The sequence below is a fragment of the Amphiprion ocellaris genome, chromosome 22 (genome assembly GCF_022539595.1).
Source record: "Amphiprion ocellaris isolate individual 3 ecotype Okinawa chromosome 22, ASM2253959v1, whole genome shotgun sequence".
Classification (NCBI taxonomy): Eukaryota; Metazoa; Chordata; class Actinopteri; family Pomacentridae; genus Amphiprion; species Amphiprion ocellaris.
The window spans coordinates 13,132,383-13,152,712 of record NC_072787.1 but is presented as its reverse complement, the minus strand read 5'-3'; the positions used below and the strand labels follow the sequence as shown (position 1 = coordinate 13,152,712).

Here is a 20,330-nt window from a genome sequence, read left to right as displayed (position 1 = left end):
TGCTGGACAATCCAAAGCAAATCCCCTTCAAAGATATTGCACAGGAATCCTGTCCTTCTTACAATATGTGACGCTGTGTACATGAATCCTCTTCTTCCTTTGTCTTCCATCTGTCTGCTTGGTTGCCCAGACAACAGAGACAGTGATGGCTTCTTAGCTCTGCAGCCCAGAACTGCATTTCCCATGATCACTGTCTGCATTGCATATTTGCAACATCCTTGAGGGTAACTGTGTCAGTTTCCAGCCACTGTTTGTGTGTGTGTGTGTGTGTGTGTGTGTGTGTATGTGTGTGTGTGTGTGTGTGTGTGTGTGTGTGTGTGTGTGTGTGTGTGTGTGTGTGTGTGTGTGTGTGTGTGTGTGTGTGTGTGTGTGTGTGTGTGTGTGTGTGTGTGTGTGTGTGCGTGTGAGTAGTTTCCAGGCAGTGTGCTATGAGTGATGTGTGTATATATGTGTGTGTTCAGCAGTTCGTCTACTTCTCATCTTCATCACCTTCACTCATGCTGCTCATGGAGGCAGACGCTCCTTTGGGGGAGGTAGGGGGGGAGGGCCGTGCATTGTGCCAGCGGGCGGGGGGAGACGGGGGAGAGGGAGAGCGCAGGGGGGACAGTTCGCGGGGAGGACTATTGCAGGGCGACTCTCTGGGCGACAGAGCGTAGGACAGCATTCGACCACTGCGTTCCTGAAACACTTGTTTCTACACACAGACAGAAGGGAGAAGAAGGGTTAGGCAATCATACATACAGGATTAAGGTCCATTTACCATAAAACTTGCATTTTTCTAGGTTTATAATTAAATATTTACAATAAAGAGGGTTTAAAATGTGTAAAAAATCAAAACATTATGAAGATTGGTATCCTTTTTAAATATTAAATAATATCCAGAGTTACTTACCCATGTCCCGTCAGGTCCAAAAAGTTCTAGAAAGTTGCCAATAAATTCTCTGGATTTCTCTTCCCATTTCTGAATGAGGTCGTGACTCTTCTCCTCCACGCGGTAAACAAAATGTTTGCTCTTTTCCTCAACTGTGCGAACCTTCTCCTTCATGCGATCCACTTGGTTCTGTAGTCGGTACTTCTTCTCCTGATGGGATCAAGTGTTGAGAGGAAAGACATTAAAAACTGTCACAAATAGACAAACCTTCATAGAACCAGAACCTCAGTCAGATTTTAGTGCCCTGAATAATCAAAACGAGATGTATCTGCCATCCATGCAGGAGCTTTGTGAGGGTGTTTTTCTCACATCTGGTTGCATGACAAATTAGGCAGAATACAACTTTTTTAGTTTTGCCTGCCTGCCACCACAGTGGATCCCAATTGAAGCAATCAAAATGTGATTGAAGTGCAGACTTTCAGTTTTAATTCAAGAGGTTTAACAAAAACATTGCATCAACCGTTCATGTATTACAGCCATTTTTACATAATCCCCCCATTAAACGTAACTGGACATGCTAACACGATTTACAGACCATACTCAGGCCAGTTTAAACCCAGGTATACTTTGGCCTGGGGGTTAATCTGGCCTGTTACATCTGGTTTATTTTTATATGTGGATGCAAATCCTTTGTAGTCAGTGACTGGCTGAAGTTTCTGACTTTTTTTCTTTGCTTTCAGAAACTCTTGGGTGGCCTTCACAGTAGGCTTTGGGTAATTATCCATCCAAGCAGAAAGTAGAGCTCTGTATACTCCAGAATTCATCCTGCTACTTCTATCAGCAGTCACATCTTCAGTAAACACCGGTGGCCCAGGTCCACTGGCAGCCAGACGTGCTGATGCCATAACATTACGTCCACTATGTTTGACAGATGCTAATGTTTACTTTGGATCTTCTTCATATTCTTCTTTTCAAATCTTTCTGCAACATGTTCATCGTGGTTTCATCTGTGCAAAGAATCTTGTTCCAGAGCTGGACAGGTTTGTTTTTGGTTTTTTTTGGATGTTTTCTAGTCAAGTATAATTTGGTCTCTCTGTTCTTAAGTGATAATAATGGTTTGCATCTTGAGTGAAACTCTCTGTATTTACATTTCCCACAAAGATCTCTCTTGCTTACAGGAGTTTGACAGTAATATGCCTACCTCCATGAGAGTGTTCTTGATTTGGGCTAAATGCTGTGGATGTTTTTTTCCTCACCAAGGAGGGAATTCTGCAATCATCCTCTTTAGTTGTCTAGTGTGGTTTTTGAGGCCTTTTGGTGCTGCTGAACTCACCAGCGCATTCCTTCTTTTAAAGAATGCACCAAATTGTTGGTTTGGCTTCTCCTAATGTTTCTGTAATTTCTCTGATAGCTCTGTTTAGTTCAGCCTGATGATGGCCCTTTTCCCTTGTATCAACCCCTGCATATTGGAAGTTACCCTGAACCTCTGCCACATGCAGAATCAGCATTTCAAATCAATAGCTGCTTTTTATCTCTTGATTGATCATGAAACAACAAAGGAATAGACCACACCTGATCACAAACCTGCTTATCAGTCAATTACTTTTGAGCCTGTGTAAATGAGCAACTATGTAAAAAGTGGCTGTAATTCTTTAACAGTTGTTGCACTATTTCCGTTAAACCACTTCAAATAAAGCTGAAAGTCTACACCTGGTTTATTTTTTATTTAAAATCCATTGGAGCAGTGTATAGAGAAGCAATCCCTGTCCACGGAAATGCAGAGCCAATTGTCTTTTGAGCCATAAAAAGCCTTTTTTTCCCTCACAATAATCAGAGTTAATTTACTGTTTAGAAATACAGTAACTGCAGCAAAGCCAGAATGGATCATGCACCTACGTTGATGTAGCTGACGTTCAGCTCCTTGGCCGTGTAGCCACGTTGAAGGTTGCGTCGGGCATAAACGTCATAATCTCTGACAATTCTGGTAATTAAGTCAGAAGTTGAGATTCCCTCTGTCCGTTGTGTGGGCACAAACATCCCTGGTACACACACATAGCAAACAGAATTAGAAAACTACCTGAGGTATGTTTTAGGAGGAAATACACAAAATTATTTAATCTTGCCAGATTATGACACACTGACCTGCCTCCTTGATGTGTTTATAAACATCCTCACTTCCTGCTGAGGAGTATGGGATATCATCATGAGCCACAAAATCGATCTGAGAAACAATCAAAGGACACGTACTGTATGGCAGAAAACACGGCACTGGCAGACAAACATGAGGTAACAAAAAGTGAATGCACAGTAAGTGTACCAAGTTCTGCAAAGCACACATGCTTAAAGTAGGACGTGACAAGAGTTTGGTCATAAATACACACAATTCAACGCACAAGTATTAAAAAGCACTGAGGCCACATTCACAAAGGCTTTTATCTTATCAGTATGATATTCTGTATTGTCATTATCATATCATCCTCCTGAATGGTGATCAAAGTCTCCTCTTTAAGAGTTATGCACAACATGATGATCCTGTTGCTATGGATGACATCATGTGTCTGAATTCATTTATCACTATGGTGACTGTTAACAGGGGACTGGTCTGCCAGTGAATGTGAAATATAATACACAATGCATATCAGTACACAGAAGTGTGACATGGAGTTGATTAGTGAAAATAAAAATACAACATGAAATGAAATGTAATGAAACTAAATTACAATAAATTAACAAAGAAATTTCCACTTTTTTTAATTAATAAAATATTCAAATATACATTACAGCTTCAGGCAAGTTAAATTAAACTAAATTAAATGATTAAATCGTGATTTATTGTAATAAAAAATTTAACTTGTGTTCCATTAAATTCAATTCAATTCAATTCAATTCAATTCAGTTAAAATATTGTTCATTTAATTATTTATTTGTTTCCTGACTGACATTGCCTGCAGCAGTTGGCTTATTATGAGCCAGTCTGAGTGACTTTGTGCAAATAAATGCTTTAAAAATGAGCATTTGACCAAAAACTCTGACTGATATGGTTCTTAATTTAAGTTTCGCTCAACTCAGAGCTGCATTTGCCTCTGAGATGTTTTGTGAAATGGCCTCTGGATGTTTCACGCACAGTTTAACACTCAGATAACATCAACAATCTCACACACGCACCTTGTGTTTTTCAAGGAACTCAGGCGTGAGAGTCCAGGGTGCGTCTCTCAAAACCTCATCAACATAGCGGCAGTGTCTCAGCGCTTCGTAACGCTCGTGCTCCGTCATGACTGTGAAGCCTTTGTACTTATGGGTCAGCTCATCGCTGCACACTGAAAAACACGTGGGAGGGAAATTGATCAAAAAATGAATTGGACGCTTTAAATCATATCAGCTAGATGAATCTATGCAGGTTTGTTTGGGTTATCTTACCTCCTACTATGAGGTAGGTGTTGGGAAAGAGGTTTTTGGCCTGCATGAGAGCACGAGCATGTCCAGAGTGGAAGAGGTCAAAGATGCCATCTGCATAGACTCTGACTGGCCGGTCCACTGAAAATACACAGAAATATAACAACACAGTCACACACAAGCACAATTATCTGCAGTGGTGCATTAATGTAACAGTTGGAAGCTTGCTTCATTCTAATTCCAAATTCACAGATTTTATTTATTTTTTTCAACATTTCGCCATCTGGAGCTACAGAAGATTTTTTTAGATGCAGATGCAGTAGAACTCACTAATAACTGTAAACTGGCTTTGATGTGTAAAATCTGTGAAGTTCCCCTTTTCTAAAAAATTAACCTGTTTGAAGTTTACACACTGTCAAATTTCTCACTCATTCAGGTTGTGGTGTCTAAGTGTTAAAACAAAGACAACTGGACTTGCTTGAGTTTGTTGAACATGTTTCATCTCTCTTCTTTTGTTCAGACCCCATCAGCCAGTTCAGATGAAAAATGAAACTTCTTCAACAAACTCATGCAAGTCCAGTTGCTTTTGTTTCAGCACTTACATAACCCACTGAAAATTGGAGCTGCTAGGCTGTTCTTACCCCCGAGTTCCTCCCATTTTGTCAGTGTTCACCTTTAATTGGTAGAACACATGGTCCCAATAATGTAGAAATATGCAATATAAAAGCACAAACCAGCAACAGCTGAAGTCTTAAAACTACAGGGAGTGAACTTAAAGAAAATTAAAGGAAAAACCAACATAAAGTGTTTTAGTTGTGCATTGGGACACCTGAATGCTGCCACAACAGCTTCAGTGCTCTTCAGCAGTGATTCTTCAAGTGTCTGCATCTCTGCTGGAGGCTGCAACACATTTCTTTCAAAAAATATTCCTTCATTTGGCATTTTAACGTTGGTGATGTGGAGCTCTGTCTAACATGTTGGTCCAAAAACCTCCATAGATGTTCAATGTGTCCTATGGATCAGAGCATTGTCATCCTGGAAGAGACCACTTCCATCAGAATATAAATGTTTTATCACTGGATAAAGGTGCAGAACAACTTTGTATTGATTTGCAGTGACCTTTTGATCTAAAGGGAACAAGTAAACCCAAATTATGCCAGCAAAATGCCCTCTACAGCATTGCAGAGTCATCAGATCACCTCAATGTAAGTATCAAGAGTTTAGGTTTTTCCTTTAATTTGTCACTTGTCATCAGATTTGAAGGCAAAACGACAGGATGATAAAGGATTACCCATCTTGACATCTTTGTTGACCTTTATTATAGCAGACACCATGACTGGTTAAGTTATTATCATTAGTAGTCACAATAACAGAACTGTTAGCAACTGGCCCATACTAATCCAAATATATCACCTATCTTCCTTGACACATGCTTTGCTAAATTACTATCATTTGTTTGTACTTCAGTAGTGTTAGCAGGATTGGAATACTAGTTTATTGGTAATTAATGTAGCAGTGCAGAGGTGTATGGGAATGGAGGCCAATAGCAGCAGTAATATTATAATCCTAGGTAGTGGCACTTGATAGTTATATATAGATTTAGTGGTAAGACTATAGTGGTGGTAGTACCAGTGATTGTGGTATCAGCATCAGGAGTAGGAGTAGTTGTTGCAATAGTGATAATCTAGCAACAGTAGAAAGAGTAGTGATAGCAGAGATGTCTCCAGAGATAGTAATAGGAGCAGTAGCAGCTGTAGCTGTAGTACAGTGACAGTATATAGTTAAGTAGTTAGAGAAAGGTGAACGAAAATGATAAAAGATGACCATTAAAAGTAGGAGAGAGCCACGTGTGAGTAAATGGAAGGAGGAAGAAAACCTGGTATGATGAGGAAGTGTACCTGGGGTGCCTCTGCGAGCCTGTGCGATGGTCAGTTTCTCATGCGGAGCGCGACAATCACAGCTGGTCTCCCTGGCAAAGATGGCCGGCTCTGTGAGAGTCTGAGACAGAAAGAGACTGAATGAATGAGGGAGCCTGAGGGGAGATTATTTACAGCATCCAAAACATATGGCCACCCTCTAAACAGAGACATTTATCCCTTCTGTGGTACACAACATGCCTCCTTTGCCACGCTCATCCCAGTTACTGTAACCTCCATTATGTTATTGACCACAGCTGATGCCTGCTCCATATTCATACAGTAGATTGGGAGAGAGACAGAGCTGCAATCTGTGTTATTGATCACCGAGTGTGGGTGTGCACACAGTTACTTCTCTGCAACCTATATGTAGATTAACACGGGACAGAAATTAAGAGCAGCGCTATTGATCTGTTGTCTAAAATGCAAACGCAAAAAGGCAGCTCACGTGGTAAATTGGACAGCATCAGCACAGCTATCAGTGGGATACGGAAACAAAAACAAACAGATCAAGAGAGATATGAGATGGTGCTTGTTAGTATGTGTCAAAGCTACATCAAGGTTAAAGTGTTGCAGCGCGAGCCTGCCTGAAAATCTATGTGTGTGTGCCATCTGTTGACTGCAGGGAATATTCACTGAAACTCATTCACACCAGTGAAAGAGTCGGCGCAGAGCAGAAAGGTGTGGGAGTGTGAGAGGAGGGCGAAAAAATGGAAACAGAATCGGTGCCTGTGGACAAAACAGGCACCTGACGTCAATCTATCCTCTAGGAACAACGGCATAGCAGAGTCTGGCATGGCAGCATGTTCCAGGAATACAGACAAGGCCAAAGAAAAGTGATTTAACAGTCAAATATCAAAGCAGCTGAATAGCAGACAAAATGTTAAGAATGACACTTAATAGATGGAAATACAGAGCTGAAGGACAGCGATTTTATACAGTCAGTTGCAATGTTTCCTACTTTACCTAACCCAAGTAGTCCTCAGTCATGAAGATGACTTTGATATGTTTTATCTACATTTCTACGCAGGTTTCTTCACTCCAATAACACAGAGCAGAGACTTTCATTTTATGGGAGGATGTGACCCCTAAAAGTTCTTTAGATTGTACGATTAAAGAAATAGTTTGGTCCTTTATTAGCATTGGAAGTTAGAAATCAGATAGTGAAGAAGCTCAGCAACACCTATAAAAGTCACATAGAACACAGTAATACTTTAATAAATGTTTAATAGTAATAGTAAAGTTTAATAAATGTTAATTACTAGCAGTTTTATTGAGACACCGTGGTGCTTTGGCTAACTCTAGTGTTTGTGGTTAATAAGAGTGAAGGTCACAGGTGTTGTTGGGATCTTAACACAATGAATCTGCAGTCCAGCCCAACAATCTTTACATTTTAACCTGATAATTGCACCATTTTTAAGTTATTCCATGATAAAGCTAATGTAAAATGTGAGGCACTGTGCTCCAGGCAGAGTAAGGTCATCACATTTTCTTTGTATGCTCAGCCTTTGTTTCACATTAATATCACAGTAAGTGCAGGTTAGCTAGCAGTGGTTCTCAAACCATGTGCCTTGGAATTAGTCTTAATTACTATGATTAACAGAGCTACAATTATATGTAAAGGTGCCCCTTGCCTTGGAAAAACTTGTTTTCATAACTCTATTTAAAAGCAATTTGGAGGACTGACCAAGAGAACTAATGTAGGTGCTACTGCGGGGACAAGATTCATCTATAAAGCCCAATAACAAAAAATACCTCAAATTCATAACCAATAATAATCCAATTAATCTGTTGCCTGTTTTGCTGAAAAAAAACTGTCCACGTTTAGCCTGATACTAACCGATCCAAATGCAGCAACTTACAATAAAACAATAAAATATGAATAACATCTAATCAGTTATCTGTTAGCATATTTTATTAGTTACTGTAATGGTAAGAGAAGACATGTTCTATATGCAGTTATGGGGAAGCACTCATAAGCTCAATAATGTGACTGCTGCAAATATTCAGCAAATAATTAAAAAAACATTTTAACTAAAAGTAAAATAATATTCCAAATTTTTAATCAACTATATTATATTTGAAGGCTTTACTGCATGATTGGAATGTGGAGGAATACATCTAGGGCAGTTTTTTTTTTTTTAAATTACTGGTATTTTTGAAGGAAAAGCACACAAAGAAAGAAAATATTTTGACCCAGGGATAATCATAAAACATTCATGGTTATAGCTGTCAGTGCTCACTGTTTTGTTTTTGTTAAACGCTGAGCTCTTTTGTTAACCAAAAATTTCCTTCCTCCAAAAATATCTTGTTCAAAGTGGTTTCTCTTCCCTAACAAGCTGGATCATAACACCACAGCTGAGAATATGAACTTCTACTTCCTTTAAATAACAATAGTGTTGGCTAGCTAACCTGCTGCTGAAACATTTCTTCTTTAATAGTGCAATTAAACATAATGTGTGACTGGAGAACAAATAACTGATTCATATGAGGATCTAATCAGTGTTGCACATAAGATAAATGTAAACTTTTTATGTCAAGATTTCAGCCCAAGGCTAGGTCATAAAGCAAGATGTCCTTATTTACTTTTTGATGGCAGCACTTCCATTTGTCACAGCAGGAAAAGCACAAGTGGAATAAAGTTCCATGAAGTGCCCCAGTAAGTGAAAAGGGTGACCAAGCAAACAAAATACCAGGATTTCTCCTCGGTGGAATGCAGCTATGATTAATACATCTGTGCTTTTCCTTTAATGACAACGTCAAAAGGTCTGTTGTGTCAAGTAAATTGGCACAAAGCAGAGGCCCTATGGCAAGATATGAAGTTTATTTGCCATAACTGCAAATGAAATTCGGTCATCTAAAAAACGATAGTACATGCACTGGTCACTTCACATTCTCTAATTTTTCTCCAGAAGACTCTATGTTCTTATTCTAGTCAATTATATCAACATTGTTCGAAAGCTTGAAATCTATTTTCTGTGTAATCTTGACACTTGGGATGTAGGTTTCCACTAATTGCAAGAGGATTGCTTCCAAATAAATTCTGATCTCAAACAGCAGATTTTCATGAGCGACTGTTTATAAAACCTGCGGAAAGTTCTAACAGCGAGTTTGACCAAATCTACAGTCTGACTGACTCCAAACACTGAGTAAGTAATGTCACTATGCAGGATAATGTGCTGCACCTTTCTCTGACTGTGAACCCATTGCCTATGTGACATCCTTATTTGTGTAATAGCAATGCTTTGCAGTCATTTTTTTCTATATTGTCACCTTCATCAAATTATCAAGCCCAGTTTAAAGCAAAGGGAAGGGATACTAACTCTGTACTTTCCACATGTTGTGCTTCCATAGGGTCAAAACACATATTTAAAGGGCAAGTACTGGTTGATTAAATAACAATTATCGTTATTCCTACACATATAGAAATGCATTTATTGGGAAGTGAAACCAATATCAACAAAACACAAGACGAAGAAAATTTCAGTTGACATTTTGTCACAATCTGAAACTGCACACACACTCATTTATCTGTGGAGCTGAATACTATTGTTGACAATGCATACAACTGCATTACCCTTACAGACAACAGTTCAGTCAGAGAGCGTCAGCTAACGGAGTTTGTTAGATTGTCAGTTTGAATTACAGTGTGTACCTAAGAGAAGCTGCAAGGTTGACACTTACAGAAAGTACTGCTAAGAGTGAAAGGCATATGTCACAATGTGTCCTTCAGTCAGCTGCGGTGGATCAATTGCAATTTCATTATATGGATCGTTGAAAAAATGCAAGATGTGAGCAGCGGTTTGCAGCTGTGGAGCTATTTTAGTTGTGGATGAGTGAAAAGTAACTATTAAAGCAGACAGCAAAGGAAGGTAAAGAGTTACAGGTAACAGGATGCTGTAGATGTGTGGCTCCTTTAATGGTGTCTGCCTACTATTTATTGATTTGCACATGACTCCCCTGATTTCTAAATTGGCCTTTTAAGTCATGCTAATAAACTGTCCAACCAGTAGCCACAACAGTGTGCCGATGGAGTCACCTGATCACCTGTGATTCCTTGGACACAGAGCAGATGGAGAAGCCTAAACTGTGATCAGGAGTACATGGGCCTATCAGGACAGGCGGCGTGAGCGTGCTCCGTAAAGCTGGCTCTGGCACAAGCAAAGAACATCTGGCATAAAAAGGATTATAGCTGAAAAAAGCAGACAGAGACACAGGGACACAGGGCACGAGTAACGACGGGACTGCCTCACAAGAATAGAGACAGGCTGGAGAGAAGACAGAGCCCAGGAGGAGGCGAAAATGGAGAGTTTGGTTGAGGAGACAAGTGCCAGGATTAGGAATTACACCAAAGAAGATCAGAGAGATAAGAGAAGGAGAGTGTATCCTAACACAGGAGACTCTGTGTCCTCACTGCGGCAATGTCCTCTCAGCAGGACATTCCTGCTGTGTTGTCTGCTCTGTAAACCCCTTCCCTCCTTTGGCAGCACACTCCAACACACACTGCCCACTCAGCACTCTGAGCATCTCCCACAGCCTCATGCTATAGGCGATCTGTTTCGTAACAAGGGGGGAAGCAGCACCCTTTGTCTTCCCCCTCTCTCCGTCTCACACACACTCAACACACGCTGCAGGACACAACAAAAACACACAGATGCCCTACCGTCCGCGGATGAGGGCAGGTGTGCTCAAGCTCCTCCATTATTCCCAAAGACTCATGGGATGCAGCTGTGGTCCCTCAGTTATGTGACTCAGCATCAGTGAGACGATGCCTCTCTCCTCACCACTGTGTCTCCTCTGTTTCCCCCACCCACTCTCTGCTCTGCCTCTCTGTCTGTCCTCTCCTCCTCCCCCCTCCTCCTCTTCTCTGATCCCCTGCTGCACAGAGCAGGAGGCATGAAGAGCTCTCACTCTTTGCCTTTTTCTTGGTACCACAAAAGGGAAGCTGTCATTTGAGTTTAAAAAGCTTAATGTCTTAATTTTATATACATTTTAACAATGATTTTCAATTGAGTTCTAATCAGTTCTCAATGCAAATAAACAGTAGAGTGCAAATATGTAGGTATTTTGGTAGATGTGAAGCTGACTTTTGAATATCATGCATCCACACTGGTGACAGAAACACTTAAAAATGTTTATTGAGGGCACTTTTCTCTCTGTAGTGGAATACTAAAACATTTTATACACGCATGCATCAGTGGCCACTCTTAAGCTCTACATTATGATTTACTGCACATGACAATTCTGACATTCATAGCTGTGGACTGTATGTTAAGGTCTGGCACCACTCCCTCTTTCTCAGGTGTGGTACATTGTAAAAGATTAAAGTTTTTGGTAACAATTTTAAACGTAAATTTTGGAACAATTTACTGTTATTTACAGAGGTCTTGTTTAGGTAAATTACAGCCAATATCTATTAAAATCAGAGCAAAAAAAGTGTTAATTAACATGTTAACCATGCAAAGAAAACAGGACAAAATTGTAAATATTTCCACATCAAAAATCTGCATCTTGATTAATGGTAATTGTTTTCTTTTCAACATTGGATGATAAAATTCTAATGCTTTGACTGTGTTTAAATCAGCAACAATATATTTTATTTACAGACATGTGCAGTTATTTTCACAGTTTGAAATGTTTTGAACATTATATTATTCCACATTTTTTTAACATATTTACTATTTATGGTTTTTACACTAAGTCAGTACTGTCTTTCCATGTGGGCCCTTAAAAGTAAGGCCAAATATGCTTTTTAAACTTGAAGCTGTTTTTCTTGTTTTAGCTGGTTCGTTTGTTATCTTGTCTTATTAATGTATACGTGTTTTATGATTTTAACTATGACTATTATTATTTTTTATTGTTTTCCAACTTCCTCGTTTGTATGCATACATCTTTTATTTTCTTACTTGGCAACTACAGCCTTCAAATCTCAGTGTACTTTTGAAAAATGTTGGTTAATTAATTTTCTATTTTGATTCCTTGACTAAAGAGTAAATGCCTTGTCTTCATTTTATTGTAAGGGAAAAATTACGTGGAAATTAACCTGATTTTCATTTTCATTCTAGTTTTTGTCTGTCGACATTTTAACAACCTATAGGAGCTTTGTAGTGTCACAAATGGCCAGTCACATACACTACTGTTCAAAAGTATGGGTCACTTAAAAATGTCCTTATTTTTGAAAGAAAATCATTTTTCCAATGACATTGAACTAATCAGAAATACAGTCTAGACATTGTTAATGTGGTAAATGACTATTCTAGTTGGAAACGGCTGATTTTTAATGGAATATCTACATAGGGGTACAGAGGAACATTTCCAGCAACCATCACTCCTGTGTTCTAATGCTACATTGTGCTAGCTAATGGTGTTGAAAGGCTAATTGATGATTAGAAAACCCTTAAGCAATTATGTTAGCACATGATGAAAGTGTGAGTTTTCATGGAAAACAGGAAATTGTCTGGTTGACCCCAAACTTTTGAACGGTAGTGTATGCTACGGATATTCACCTAAAACAGAGGAGGTAGTCAGACTATTGTTGTGTCATTTCACTATATAAGAGAAGTCAATCTGTCATTACTGTCACATGAAAAACATCGCAGATATTGAATAAATATTTGACTACTGGCCTGCACAAGATTATGCCGTCAAAGTTTTATGAGCTATGAGTGAGTCTCTGTCGTAATAAACGATCTTTGTGTGTTCGCAGACTCTCGGCAGAGCGGAGGAGCTCTCTCCATGGCGACGGAAAAGAGGAGAGAGCTTCAAGAAAGGACCAATCAGAGAAGAGCTCGAGCAGTCCAGCAGTAATAACAGAGAGGATTGGTGGAGTTTCCCATCGCACCATCAGAGACTGTATCCATCAGCGAAAGACGGCACTAAGGGGCACCACTGTCCCCTGAAATAGCGGATTCAACTTTAACACCAACTAAATGACTTTTCCAATGAACAATAGGCTTTAAATCATGAGTTTATGAGAGAGTTTAGCACTTTCAGAGAAAAATATTGAGAAGAGCAGAACACGTTCTAGCAGAGTTTTTCATAAATCTTTTTGGTCATCTTTGGCACACTTTCACAGCACATTAGCCAAATGGTTGACATGTTTAGTGTCTTTTATTGTATCGATTTGAAAGTTTACATGTCCTGTTGGCTCACAGTAATGCCTTATTGTGAGTCAGACTAATAAAAAGATGCACCCATCAAAAGTTTAACCTATATTTGCTGTATTTGGCACGGACATTTAAAGTGGGTGTGAGCTGCTCCACGCAACTAGTTTTCTCTGTTTCCCTGAAAATATTTGGCAAACTTTAAACACACCAAGTAAACTATAAATTACGAACAACGAAACTGTCATTTTAAAGTTTGGGAAATGATGTTTGCTTACCTTCACTGCTCCTCTTCTGCAACAAAAAGGCGCGACAGCTGCGCAACAGGAGTGCGCTCTGACGCGCCGCTGCTTCACCATGGTGCCCAAAACCAAACAATTCAAGTATCGATTTGATGACCACTTGTTTCTTTGTCTTTGATTTGCTGTTCAGTCTCGGTCAGGGAGCTGTCTGTCTTGCTTCCCAGCGCAGCGGGAAGGAGCAACGATGCAACGGCAGCCCGTCTGTCCAGTCTGTCCAAAGGACGCATCAGCTGCTCACCGCTGATGAGCTGCGACAACTGTGGGCAACAGTCCATACAGCAGACCTTACAGTAGACCATATGGCTATCAGAGCATACATTAATGAGCCATCGTCCTATTGTGTTGCTGCAGAGGACCTAAGTCGTGCAATCTGCACATTGCATCATAATTTAGAAAAGTGAATATCACGTGTTAAAAATAAAAAAATAACACTCATATTCAATTAAGATAGGCAACAATAAATATCAATCCAAAACAGAGTTCATACTGCACATAAATAACCAAATGCACAGTTTTAGTCAGCTGACAACATAAACGATTTGTTACTGAAGTTATCAATTCGATCAATAAAAATGTGGCTGTAAACTCTCTAGGCCCATAGGAGCAGCCCGAATCAGGCTACCACATTGATTTAGAGTACAGAAAACCAAAGCAGGCTACGGGAGTGAAGGACAAAACATGCTTTGTGTTTTCATTATTGGATGCACTGTGTCTCTGTGGCCCCAATCTGGGACAGGAATCTATTGTGCCCTCTATAGACTGGACTGGTTGCTATGGAGACGTACTGCATCGGGGTACACAGGCACTGACTTTGAAAGAGAAGAAGAATAGTGACCTAATGGTATAATCTGAGAATTTTAATTCGAGGATAGGTTTGTTGTGACATTGTGAAGATTTGGAACCCTATATACTATTTAAGCCACAAAAAAGAGTCAGTGTATTTGATTTGAAATATCTGTACTATATGCAGCATAAGTAGTGAAAAGTAATTAAAAATGGAATATTTTTTAACTGCAAGTTAACTAATAAATTGCAGTACTTTGGGAAAACCTATAAACCATCTGTGAGCAAGTGGCCATCTATCAAGAAAAAAGCAAGAACTGTACATATTTGTTTTGAAGCAAGGACTTAATGTATGTAAGCAAACTCTGCAGCATTGGTTGCAATGATTAGGTACATTTTATACCTTTACTTTTTCATGATTACGTTCAGTTAAGTTTGCAGTAGCTATATTTTTGTCATCTGTAAATGAAAATGATATTATATTTATTCGTATTTATATTGCATTTCAAGCAATAATAATAATAATAATAATAATAATAATAATAATAATAATAATAATAATAATAATAATAATAATAATAATAAAATGTTAATAAAAAATATTCTAAGATAAATCAATCCTGTTCCGTGTCAAAAGGGTTAAATTACCGTAGCAACTTCTAATAAATATTGTAATTTTGGAAGGTGGTGTAATTATTAAAGGTATTTTAAGTTCCCATTAAAAGTTTCACTAATGTGTTATTTATAATAATAATAATAATAATAATAATAATAATAATAATAATAATAATCTGATTATTATTGTTACATTTTGTTTATTTTTTTATTATTTTATTATCATCGTTCAGATAGTAGGAAGTAATGCTAGCAATAATTCTGGAATAGTAAAGTAATATTGCACGGGATAATGAAATATTGCACATAAACGGATATTGTTGTTACAGCAACTCTTCTTTGTGTGTTCACTGGCTGCTACTGTCTGTGGGAATAGACAGTACCCTTACATTGTACAGCAGCGTCACCGTGCGGACAGATTGGAATCAGGGTGTGATTTCATTGGCTGGCAGCGCCGTGATGTCACTTCCTGCATATGACTTTCCCCGGGAAGGCGATTTGGCGCGGACTGACCTGTTGTTGTGTTGACCTGCCGCCGCCGACACGTTAAGTAGCACTAACCGAGAAAACTATCAAGACAACGCTCCATGGCTCCGGTGTCAAACCCAGACAAGGACATGGAGGCTCCGGACGGCGGTGAGTTTCTACGTCGCGCTGTTTGTTAGCCGAGTTTTTGCGAACTTGCGCAGGAAAAGCGGAGCAGCTAGCTAACACGGCAGCTAGCTTACATTGTCATAATACACCTGCTAACGGGCTTCGGCCATTAATGCTGGATGTGTCTTCACGTTCGTCGAGCGACTAACATTTTAAAAAATGAGTGCACTGTTAATTCTTAAAAGAGGAGAAGACGTAAGTGAGCTACAACGAAATGTCAGGTTAGCTAACAGGAATGCGTAGCTATTGTGTGTTGTTTTATGGCTTAGAACCTTCTCGGCCCTGTGTTCAATATATTCCACAACAACCGCATCACACACACAAAACAGCCCTTCACAGAAATATTGCTGCTTGCAATAAATGTTTGGACGTTCAAATGTCAACAAGAAGCAATAGTTGGTTCCTTGTAGATGTGGCAATAGTGTTTGTAAGGTACCTGCTGTTGTGTCTTCATGATGATGGTGTGTGTGTGTGTGTGTGTGTGTGTGTGTGTGTGTGTGTGTGTGTGTGTGTGTGTGTGTGTGTGTCCTTCTCCTCAGATGATGGAGGAGATGCATGTGGTCTGGCCAAATCTCGCTCCAGAAGAGAGAAGAGAGAGAAGGTGGGGAGGAAGTCTGCACTGGAGCAGCTCAGGAAAGCCAAGAAGGGGGAGAAGATCAAATATGAGGTAGGAAAGACAACATGTCAGCTCAGTGTTTCATTTATATCTTACTTGTTAAAATTTGCTAAGATATTTGGATTTTCTGGGCTGAGCATCCACCAAGCTGCCTCTCTTTCAAAGCCATGTTTTCGGATATTTCACAAAGATTTAAATATATCCACATACAGGCAAGCCAGCTGCTGTATTTGTATAGCACATTTCATACACAAGGGCAACTAAGTGTTCTTTACATTAAAACATAAAAAACACTGGAAACATTCAGACAAGCTTAAAAAGCACAATTAAAATGATAAATATAATAAAAGAGAAAAGAACAGGAAAATTAGAAATATATTAAAAATTAATTAAAATTTTCATTTAAATCAACTACAAATAAGTTGTAATTGGAAAGCAGTGGCAAACAGAAAAGACCTCCAGCTTTCAGGGAGTTTGTTCCAGATATGTGGAGCATAATAAGTAAACGCTGCTTCACCATGTTTAGTTGTAACTCTGGGAACTGAGAGCAGACTGGTACCTGATGACCTCAGAGGTCAAGATGGTTCATAAAGTGACAGCAGATCAGCTATGTATTTTGGGCCTAAACCATTTAGTGCTTTATAAACCAACAGCAGGATTTTAAAATCTATTCTCTGGCAGACAGGAAGCCAGTGTAGAGATCTAAGAACTGGGGTGATGTGATCTACTTTTTTGGTTCTTGTTAGGACTCGAGCAGCAGCATTCTGTATGAGCTGCAGTCATCTGATGGGCTTTTCAGGGATTCCTGTAAAGACACCATTACAGTAGTCTAGTCTGCTAAAGATAAATGCATGGACCAGTTTTAATCCTTCAGTGTTGATAGCAGGTTTTTACTTGACTTGTAATCAGTCATTAGAGCTAAAGTAGCACAATTTATTTGCTTTATTTAGAATTTTAAAAATCAACATAACTTGGCTGTTATTTGGAAAAATATCAGATGTGGTATGTGGCCATGCAAATAATTTGTCAACCCCAAATCTGTTTGTTTTCCAGTAGCAGCAGCTGTTTTAGTTTTTTTTGTTTGTTTGTTTCAGAAGAACAAAAAATACACTCAGTCATTAATAAATATGTATTTTGATTATTCAATTGTCTTAAATAATATCTATGTTTTTGCTATTTACTTATCTGTAAGCTTATTATCTTTATCTGTTGCTCTGTTTCTGTGAGGTTTTGGGGACCATTTTTCCCAATAATTTTCACATTTTATAAAGAATGTGTCACAACATACCGTTAAAAATGGAGTTCTCAGTGCCACAGAGATACCCCAGCCTTCAAATCATATTCTCCAAGCATATAAAAACATGCTTGTTTGACACAGACCACAACAAACATAACCTAATTATTTTAATGTTTTGCTTGTTGAAACAAAAGAAAACTTACTGTCATATTGAAATATGTTTTTATTTTTTATTTTTTGGCATATTGTTTGGCCCTACATTATACATGGGGTTGATATCTGTATAGCCATGCCATAGTACTGTTTTACTGTCTTGTATGTGATGGTCAACCAGTGTTCATGTTTTCCAGGTGGAAGAGGTAACCAGTGTATATGAGGAGGTGGACGAGGAGCAGTACTCAAAGATGGTACAAGAGAGGCAAGAGGATGACTGGATTATTGATGATGGTAAGTTGCTATCTCTTGAATCCACTAATGATATACTGTATGTGTAGATGAGTTGTTTTTGAAGTCCTGCTTCTTAATAATGCCCTTCTTCGGTCAGATGGAACAGGATATGTGGAAGATGGACGAGAAATCTTTGACGATGATTTGGATGATGACGCGCTAGAAAACAAAAAAGGTAAACACTGGGAGTGTATTTTAGAGAATGAGACAACACGGACAGTTCAGCAGTGTGAATTCATTGTGTTTGTTTTAGCAGGAAAAGGAGGCGCCAAAGGGGCACACAAACAGAAACCTGTGAAGAAATCCGTCGTAGCGAAGCCCAACACCATTAAGAGCCTCTTCATGAACAGTAATGTCAAGAGGCCCGCTGAGGTGTGTTTTGTTGGTACCGCTGATTTGCTTATGGATTTGTTTTTATCTCAAGTGTGTCTTGTGCATATCCACACTAATATTGTGGAGCATTTTGTGTGAATTTGTTCATTGTACCATTTATTTTTTTGTAACTGTCTCTTGCAGAAAGATGTCGATCTGTCAAAAGATGACCTGTTGGGAGATATCCTACAGGATCTGCACTCTGAGGTTGGTAGCTTTCCATTTCAAAGATACTTAGCTTCACTGTTTTTTTTATTTTGCTCTATAGTGGCCGCAGTATTGAGTTGGGTGTGTCTCACAATAAGTCAAATGGTTCCTGCACACTGACATTTACACTGAAGCCTTTCAATGTGATTCCATCCCGGGTTGGTTTGTTTTTTTGCTTAGTCATGATGGTGCATTATGTGCTCATCTTTTTATCCTAATGGCCTGCTTCTTTACCTCTTGCTGTCTTTGTCCTGTCTGATGTCTTATGGTATTTCCATTATAAATGTGTCTCACTCTGTCTTTCCAGAAGCCAGCTCTTCTGACTCCTCCACCAGTGGTCACTCTAAAGAAAAAGAAGTCTCTGGGATCACCTATGAATCCCTTCTCCATCAAACCTCAGATGCCGAAGGTATCACCCCACCCAACATTTTTTTTCTACCATATTGATTCGCTGTTTACTTCTGCATAGACATGAACATTTTATGTAAATCTGTAAAGTGACTGATTTAAAACTCTAAATTAAATAATCTTGATATATATCACACGTGTGATTGCAGGAGTCACCTCCAGCTACGGGATTAAAGGCCAAAGTGATTCGACCACCTCCGCCTTCAGACCCTGCTCCCAGGCCATCAGCCCGTCCTACTCCCTCCACATCTGCTCCTCCTGCACAAAAGCATAAGGCCAAAGTGGAGGAGGCAAATGAAGAGGAAGGTGAGGCTGGATCACAGCTCTCTAGCTTTTTTCTGTTTTCTCCTACCTAACTACAACACACACACTTATCTTTTATGGTTATGTGTTCTCAGTGAATGATACTCTGGCGTTTGATGGGGTGGACTTTGATGAACCAATGGAGGTTGGCTTTGAGGAGGAGAAGCCTGAAGTGAAAGATGAGCCTGAACCTAAAGCAGCAGCGGCTCCAGTTAAAGTTGAGCCCAAAGCTGAGCCTCAGGACCCAGTCCTCTTGTGAGTTGTTCATCTACTCAGTTTGCTTATAGAAAGCTATCCACAGCCTTGTGTAAAGTTTGCTAACATGGGAAGGCTTCATAAGTGAGCTTATGTTTCAGCATATTTGTTCCTCTGTTCTTTTTCAGGTCCAGCAGAATTGGCAGCTCTTGGGGACAGGAAGATGAAAGTGCAGTCAGTGAAGCTCCTGCAGAGGTACAGGTCGACTCCAGCCGACTCCCACTGGTGGAGGGAGCAGACGGGGAGCAGGTTTTCCGCTTCTATTGGTTGGATGCCTTTGAAGACCCATACAGCCAAAAAGGTCAGGCATACTTGCACCCACCATGAAAATATAGAAAATACTAATGCATAAGTCCCATATTTTACTAATCCTGTTCAAGCTTGAATAGCACATCCTGATATTTTAATTTATTTGTGACTTAGGTGTGGTGTACCTGTTTGGAAAAGTGTGGATTGAGTCGGCAGAGTCTCATGTGAGCTGCTGCGTCTCTGTCAAGAACATTGAGCGAACCATGTACCTGCTGCCTCGTGAATATGTAAGTCGTGTGTTCTGTCAAGGACCATGTATCGCTTAAGTTTTGATTTAAAAACAACACAAATGACACACATTTATGACCGCATTAAATAATGCAAAACATAATGTTTGTTTCTATGAGCAAGTCTAATTGGAAAGTGTTCTCACTTCTCACATTTAGAATAATCAAGTCATCTGAAAGAAAAATATTTTGTATTTGGAAATTTCACTTACATTGAAGTTGGCCCAAATGCACCGGATGTTAATGTGCTTCCATTAGTTCATTATTACAAAGTCTCATTAACACTTCACTGTCTAATTATTTGTTAGCCTG

General features: G+C 39.3%; 2 protein-coding genes across 6 annotated transcripts in view; one reads left to right on the top strand and one right to left on the bottom strand.

Moving 5' to 3' along the window:
* Nucleotides 1-268: 268 nt before the first annotated feature.
* Nucleotides 269-13,792, bottom strand: pcyt1ba (phosphate cytidylyltransferase 1B, choline a). 2 transcript variants are annotated; one of them, XM_035942718.2, is made up of 8 exons: nucleotides 13,562-13,792; nucleotides 6,163-6,262; nucleotides 4,289-4,405; nucleotides 4,037-4,188; nucleotides 3,014-3,092; nucleotides 2,768-2,910; nucleotides 893-1,081; nucleotides 269-694 (listed from the first exon to the last, which is right to left on the bottom strand). In XM_035942718.2, the coding sequence occupies exons 1-8, from the start codon at nucleotides 13,640-13,642 to the stop codon at nucleotides 470-472; spliced, it is 1,086 nt and encodes a 361-aa protein (XP_035798611.1). In that variant the 5' UTR covers nucleotides 13,643-13,792; the 3' UTR covers nucleotides 269-469. The 2 variants fall into 2 exon arrangements, with proteins under 2 accessions (XP_035798611.1, XP_023153556.1); XM_023297788.3 differs by lacking the exon at nucleotides 13,562-13,792 and adding an exon at nucleotides 10,844-11,004.
* Nucleotides 13,793-15,472: 1,680 nt separating this feature from the next.
* pola1 (polymerase (DNA directed), alpha 1) overlaps nucleotides 15,473-20,330 on the top strand; it is a 62,687-nt gene continuing 57,829 nt past the window's right edge. Inside the window, exons 1-11 of one of the 4 annotated variants that reach the window (XM_023297784.3) lie at nucleotides 15,473-15,619; nucleotides 16,177-16,304; nucleotides 17,841-17,937; nucleotides 18,035-18,112; nucleotides 18,194-18,309; nucleotides 18,454-18,516; nucleotides 18,824-18,925; nucleotides 19,074-19,230; nucleotides 19,323-19,482; nucleotides 19,611-19,783; nucleotides 19,906-20,018. In XM_023297784.3, the coding sequence (XP_023153552.2) occupies nucleotides 15,571-15,619; nucleotides 16,177-16,304; nucleotides 17,841-17,937; nucleotides 18,035-18,112; nucleotides 18,194-18,309; nucleotides 18,454-18,516; nucleotides 18,824-18,925; nucleotides 19,074-19,230; nucleotides 19,323-19,482; nucleotides 19,611-19,783; nucleotides 19,906-20,018 (1,236 nt within the window). In that variant the 5' untranslated portion in view covers nucleotides 15,473-15,570. Of the gene's footprint in view, nucleotides 15,620-16,176; nucleotides 16,305-17,840; nucleotides 17,938-18,034; nucleotides 18,113-18,188; nucleotides 18,310-18,453; nucleotides 18,517-18,823; nucleotides 18,926-19,073; nucleotides 19,231-19,322; nucleotides 19,483-19,610; nucleotides 19,784-19,905; nucleotides 20,019-20,330 lie in introns of those variants that run through there. The other 3 variants (XM_035942716.2, XM_023297783.3, XM_055007276.1) reach the window with 3 other exon arrangements.